This window comes from Olea europaea, chromosome 13 (genome assembly GCF_002742605.1).
Source record: "Olea europaea var. sylvestris chromosome 13, O_europaea_v1, whole genome shotgun sequence".
In the NCBI taxonomy this organism is placed as follows: domain Eukaryota; kingdom Viridiplantae; phylum Streptophyta; class Magnoliopsida; order Lamiales; family Oleaceae; genus Olea; species Olea europaea.
The window spans coordinates 13,024,581-13,031,472 of record NC_036249.1 but is presented as its reverse complement, the minus strand read 5'-3'; the positions used below and the strand labels follow the sequence as shown (position 1 = coordinate 13,031,472).

Sequence of the window (6,892 nt, the reverse complement as noted above, 5' to 3'; positions counted from 1 at the left end):
AATGTCCTACATGGATGCTATTGATTTTTTGTCATTCGTCTCTCACGATACAATCATGTCCTAAAATAGGAGTACTCCAAATTATTTAAGCTAACGAATCTACTTAAGTTTTGAATTATCTTTATATGAAACCCAACTCAAAATAAATTCTAAAATTATTTTGAAATGAATATGCATCAACATGATACTACAAGAATAAAAATTAATGAGTGAAAATTCCAAACTCGTGGGGTTTATATGTAAGTGTGGGAAAGTTATGTCTCAAAAGACACGTCTCTATAAAAAGACAACAAATATAATTAGACTCTATATATGAAGAGACATGCTTATTTGAAAATAATAATTTTGAAAATCATGATTATATTGATAGACACTTTTCAGCCAAACGGTTCTAAAATATTTTATAATATTCTATATAGATCTTCAACAAGTTTATGTATTTAAGTGACTTAAATTTGACTTAATTTTTCATTCATCAACTATGATTTTTACTTAAATAATCATTCAAAAATTGGTCAAAACAAAATTTTTTCTATGCAAAATTCCAACGGTTTCTCGTCAAATACATGTTTTGTGAGTTTATAAGTATTTTGAGCATCTTTTATTCACAAGTTGATTTTAAAGGTGAATATTATTCACAATAATTGTTACAATTGAAATTAGAACAAACACTTATTCTTGGATGGTGCAACATGAGGACTACTTCCAAAAGAAGGTTGGTCCTGTGGAGTCATGAGAAAAAATGATCTTCCTGGACGTAGTTATGAAGATGAATAGAATGTATTAAGGTCCCGTTTGTTTTCCATTTTTGTAAGAATGAGAATGAAAAATATAGTCGTTACAGACCCCATACAAGAGATATAAATTTAAATTTAGTGGTTTGATGTGATAAATAACTGTTATATTTTTTATTTTAATGGGGAAATACTGGAAAACAAACTGGAGCTAACTATATATTTTTTTAATTGCTAGCGTAATGCTTGTCTTGTAAGTTTAGACACATTTTAAATATGTTATAAATAGTGGTTAATTTCATCCAAAATAGTTACTTCACCAGCCATACACTTAAAATACTATGTAGGGGCTATTTCATTTAAGTTATTTGCCATTTTTTTCGTAGGTTGTTTTTGTATGAACGTGTTACTTCAACTTTCCAAAGATAAAATAAGTCCATGTTTGAATCTCATTCCATTACATTCTATTTTTCATTTTTCTATTTTCAGTCACATAATTTTCTATAAAATAATATTTCATGTAAAATGAAAACTTTTCCTTCTTTTTCAATCACTCATTTAAAAAAAAAAAATGCTATTCTATCCATTTTCATTTCAAAAAAAGAGGGCCAACGGGGGCTAAATCTATATGTGCATTTTCTTTTCCCTTTGTTTCTACCAAGTCGACAAATTCCTTGAATTCACCTCAACTCCCTAAATAGCGGTAATTGCTTTGCACCTTACTAGCATTCTCAATACCTTTTATTGGAGCTTTGTAACTAGTGGTCGCTTTCTCATCACTAGAGTGTTTTCTCAGTGCGTGGAACCCCAACAAGGGATGTCTTTGGTTTAAGATTGGGTCAATAACGCTAATCACATTTTTTTTTTGTTTTCCACTCTGAACCTTTTAGCTTACTTGGAATACGTACATCATGTTGTTTCTAAAGATCGCTCTTTCTCAGATGGATGCTGGTACATCCAACTACTAAGATCCCGTATCCAACAACACAACCTATACAAAAGTCATTGAAGCCCATTTATTAGGTTGGGGTTATGAAACTCAACTCATTTATTATTATTAAAAAGGGAAGGGCTTTTTGAGTTGGTGTGCACGAGTGTGTTTTTGTTTTTGGGGTCTTTTGGTTTCGGCATCGCTATTCAATGGATAAGATGGCTACGCTCCAGCTTACTAAAAAATGGGAAGATAATGATTCACTGACAAGTTTGTTCTGATTTTGGACGCGGTACATTAAAAATCTGAAGAACACCACGGTCGCTACCATGCATCGGCTTGTGGTGCGGTAAGGCTTTGTTAAGAACTTGTCACGCTCGAAAAAAAAATAAAAATAATAATAATATCAAGAATGGGTGATCCAAATGTTCCTAGCATGAATGATTGGGAACATTATGTGCAAATTTCCGAATCACTTATTATTTTAGCAATTTTCAATTAAATACATTTTTTTTTTTTTTTATAATAGTTGCTTCTTCGTCGTCTTCATCCTCGTCCTCACCCTCACCAGTGTCCTCTGATCGGTGAGTCCTTATCCTCTCTCTTTTCGTCCGGGTTAATCTTTCGATTAGTTACCATTTCTTATCCCAGGATAAGAAAGATTGAATTTTTTGGCGCTTTACTTATTGCTCCTCAGATCATGATCCGCGCATCTTTTATCAAATATGTGCAGGAAAAAATTTACTATGCATCCAACCCTGTGAGTTTTAGATTTTTATTTACATTTTTCATTTCCTTCCAGAGTGTTGTTATAATTGAGTAATCTAGAAGCCTCAGCGTAGGTAGAGGTCAATTGTATTATGATTCTGTTCTAATATGTTGATGGGAAACATTGATTTGGATTAAAAGTATGAGAAAATTTGTGATTTTGCAAAATATATTTCAAATCTTTCAAGTAGATATTCAATTCACGTTCTATTGTTCAAGATAAATATAGTTGAAGTGCAGTGTTATGAAATCCATTGAGGAAGAGAAGTCTGGACGCTTTTGATCTTTTCATTTTTCTTTAGTGATTTAAGTGTTTTGGTTAATTTAGAATCAGATCCATATTGAGTATGGTGAAACTTATTTGTTCCATATGGTGATTTTGTAGGTTCTCAAGTTTTGGGCTTCTGCTATCTATTTTTAATTATTGTAGTTTTTGGTGGAAAGCTATATCTTTGTGCTCATTTTTTTCAGGGGGAGCCATAAGTCACCATGGTCTAGGAGGAGGAGAAAACACGCCCTACTCGCTAAACAATGGAAGAGTTTATTTGATGCAGAGGGAAAACTCTCTGATGGGGGAATCAGGTTGCTGAAGAAAGCTCGAAGTGGAGTATGTTAATGCCTTTATGTTCATATACGCATGTTCCATTGTCTATTTATTTTCAATTCACACTTTTCATTGATATGTAAAAATAGTTATCTTCAAGTTTGTCTGTGCAGTTTTAGCTCAAATTATCTTATATGTAATGCAGGGTGTTGAACCAAGTATACGGGCAGAGGTTTGGCCTTTCCTTCTTGGACTGTAAGGATTTTTTCATGTTTATAAATTTGAATACTTGGTTCAGTATTTTGTTCATTATTTATTTGTCTACTCATTTTTTTCCAAATGCTTAAGTCATGGCTTGCAGAAATTTCCCCAGCAAGTTGCAAGACTAGTAGTCTTCATGTCCTTATTAGTGTATTTGTATTACTTCTATATTTTATAATCTACTGATCATTTTTGTCCTTTAGTTTTAGTTATTCCGTAATTTGAATACTTAAAAATGGACCTGACTTTAACTTTGCGATTACTGCACTCTTATATTTCAATAATTTACTTTTTACAGCTGAAATTAAAAGAAGCCTAGGTATTTATTGATTTATCCATGGATGTGAAATTAGTGTCACTAGCAAGTTGCAACACAGTTCGGTTCTCATTGTTAAGCAATTATGCTGCTTTTACTTATCTTTTAAGTTGTAAAAAGAAGCTAATAATGCGACTTGTTAATGAACATATAAATATTGAATAAATGTTTAGGGGTGTATTTTCCACATCAAGCCATTCAATGGAAAAGCATTGAAGTTCCTTTTTTTAGATTGGTAATAGAAAATAATGGATTTTTGCCCCATACCAATTCAATATGCAAATTTTGCCGACATAATGGTTTATATTTTCGAGCACGGGATGGCACTAAAGAGATTTGAAGATTGCACAGCATTTGCAATATGAAGTCATTGGCACATTATTATTCTTTCAGTTTGGATTATGCGGTTTCACAATTTATTGGTCCATAGAGTGTTGAACCTATAACTTTCAGTGATGAATAACTTCTTTCCGGTTAATTGAAGTTGAGTTATTAGGAATCCCCATTCCAAAATCTCTGTATTATTGTAACAACGATTTGCTTTTTGTGATTTTCTGTTGGGAATGGTTTGTTGTTGGCTAAATATATTGACTCCACATTTTCTTACAAATGCGCTACATTTTAATTGCATAAAATCTCCATAACCTTTACTCATGATTATACTTATGCCCTTGACTTTTTCACCGAATTCTTATTCTTAACCTTCAACTAATTAGCAAATTTTTTCCCTAATGACGGTTTTTGTTCAAAAATTCTATTAAGAAAAAAAAAAAAAAACAAATTGCTACTATATATTTGTCCCTGAATTTAAATGCTGCTAATATCATTTTGGACAAAATTTGTCATTAAGGACACAACATGCTAATTAAATGGGATTTTTTTTTTCTTTTTTTGATAGGTAACTAATTAAATGGAAAGTCAAGAATAAGAATGTAATGAAAATAGTTAGGTATATAAATTTAATTATGAATAAAGGTTAGAGACTTTTAATGCAATTAAAATGTCGTGCGTTTATGAAAATTATTATAGCCACCCTTGTTAATTGTGTAATCTTATATTGTTGAATTGGAACGGTCTCTTCTAGCTGCATTCTTTGTCCTTGCAGCTATGATTTGAAAAGTACACAAAATGAAAGAGATGCTATTGGAGCTCAAAAAAGGTAAATTTACCTTCACAATGGCATATTTTCTCTTGAACAGCTTATATATAGGAAAGATGGATTTCTTGCTTCACCCTACCTGTCCTTTCCACCACATCCAGTTTGTTCCTTCTGTATCAATTCTGTGTCATTTTATTCTTTTCGTTTATAGTTCAAGCTATCACCTTTGCTTTCATGTACTTTTGTGACAGAAGAGAATACTTAGACTTGCGGAGACAGTGTCAACAAAATTTAAAATGCAGTGATAGAAATTTCAAGTCGGAGATTTACGGAAATAACATTAATGAGTCTGGTGAATTTAATCGAGGTCCAGATTCTCCTGTGTTGGAAGAAGTTGCTAGTGCCAGAGCTTCTCTTTCTGTGGAGGGAGTGAGCCTTGAAGGGAAGATACCCACAATATCTGGACATATTCTACACCTTAAAACATCCAGTACATTATTGGAGGAAAAAGATGGGTGTGGAATTATTGATGAAAATATTTCTGAAGAAGAAACTGAGTCTTCTGATTCCGACTCCTCGGAAGAATCTGACGATATGAAACCTCTCCTTGGCTCAACAGAATTAGAAGATAATGAAATTATTGAGTCCACTTCCTACAAGATGGAAACTAGATCGACATCTTATATGGCTGAAGATTTTGCCTCTTGGCAGCGGATCATGCGTGTTGATGCAGTGCGTGCTAATTCTGAATGGATTGTTTACTCACCATCTGAAGCTTCGGTATCAGAGGTTAAGGCATGTCGATTAGCTGAGAGCGTCGGATTGAAGGATTATGATCATCTGGAGCCATGCATGATATATCATGCTGCTCGTCTTATTGCTATACTTGAAGCCTATGCATTATACGATCCTGAGACTGGTTATTGCCAGGGGATGAGCGATTTACTCTCTCCAATTATCTCAGTTATATCAGACGACCATGTAGCGTTCTGGTGCTTCGTGGGTTTCATGAGGAAAGCTCGACATAACTTTCGTCTTGATGAAATGGGAATCAGAAGGCAGTTGAAAATCGTTTCTAAGATTATCAAGGGTAAGGATTCACATCTCTACAAACACTTGGAGAAGCTTCAGGCGGAAGATTGTTTCTTCGTGTACAGAATGGTGGTTGTTTTGTTCAGACGGGAGTTAACCTTCGAGCAGACCCTTTGCCTCTGGGAGGTTATGTGGGCAGATCAAGCAGCTATTCGAGCTGGAATTGGCAGATCAACTTGGGGAAGAATGAGGCTTAGAGCACCACCTACGGATGATCTATTACTGTACGCAATAGCAGCCTCCGTATTGCAGAAGAGGAAATTGATCGTAGAAAAGTATAGCAGCATGGATGAAATCATGCGAGAGTGCAATGGCATGACTGGACACCTCGACGTGTGGAAACTTTTAGACGACGCCCACGATTTGGTCGTGACCCTCCATGATAAGATTTAGGAGAAAACGTCTAGTCTGAATTTGTTCGTTTGATGTCCTTCGATTTTTCTTTCAATTTTTCCCTTTTACTTATTCGTATGTTGTTACATCGTTTAGGACGCGGTCAAAACCGAGGGATCCTGAGTTTACCTCACTCTTCAGAACTAAGACTTGATGGGCGAGTTCTGTATTGAGTAATTTGTGGGACTTATATTGTATTGCCGGTGCTCAATATTCTTGAATGAAGTGGCAACCTACTAAATTAGTTATCTAAGTTTCTTAAATGTTGCCTAATTTTCTAGACTGACCATTAACGTAGTTATCAATTAGAAATTCTTGAAACAGTAGAAGTTCAAGCGATGCAATTGAAAGTTTTGGAGGAAACTATTTTAGCAATGGCAGGTGCTGAGTGGATTTTGCACCTGATATTCGGAGTTTATTTTGTTCCAAATTTGCGACAATTTTATTCTTAATTACTATTAGGTCACTGAACTTAAACTTTTACTGCAATTTGGTTTGCACTTGGAAATTGACATTACAATCTAATAAAAAAGAAATGTTCGCACAAATAAGATGCCAACGCGACAGATTTGATTACCTCTCAAGACAAGATTGACTTTTAAAATGAAAATTTAAGTCTCGATTTGCTGTCTTCGAAGTATTTATAAAATTCAAGGGAAATGATTTAATTTATCTTAAAAAGATTAATCGAATTGAATTCGATATATGCAAAAAGGAAGAGATTCGTAAAATGGTAGAGGTAAACATAAGTTTG

The 6,892-nt window shown here is 33.9% G+C and overlaps 1 protein-coding gene across 4 annotated transcripts; it reads left to right on the top strand.

The window, feature by feature from the left end:
- Positions 1-2,181: 2,181 nt before the first annotated feature.
- On the top strand, positions 2,182-6,387 carry LOC111407661 (GTPase-activating protein gyp7-like). 4 transcript variants are annotated; one of them, XM_023037284.1, is made up of 6 exons: positions 2,182-2,249; positions 2,363-2,425; positions 2,905-3,040; positions 3,183-3,232; positions 4,660-4,713; positions 4,908-6,387. In XM_023037284.1, exons 2-6 carry the CDS (start codon positions 2,391-2,393, stop codon positions 6,136-6,138), a joined length of 1,506 nt encoding a protein of 501 aa, XP_022893052.1. In that variant the 5' UTR covers positions 2,182-2,249; positions 2,363-2,390; the 3' UTR covers positions 6,139-6,387. The 4 variants fall into 4 exon arrangements, with proteins under 4 accessions (XP_022893052.1, XP_022893051.1, XP_022893054.1 ...); XM_023037283.1 differs by having other exon boundaries at positions 4,905-6,387; XM_023037286.1 differs by having other exon boundaries at positions 2,190-2,249; positions 2,399-2,425; positions 4,905-6,387.
- The last annotated feature ends 505 nt before the right edge of the window (positions 6,388-6,892 follow it).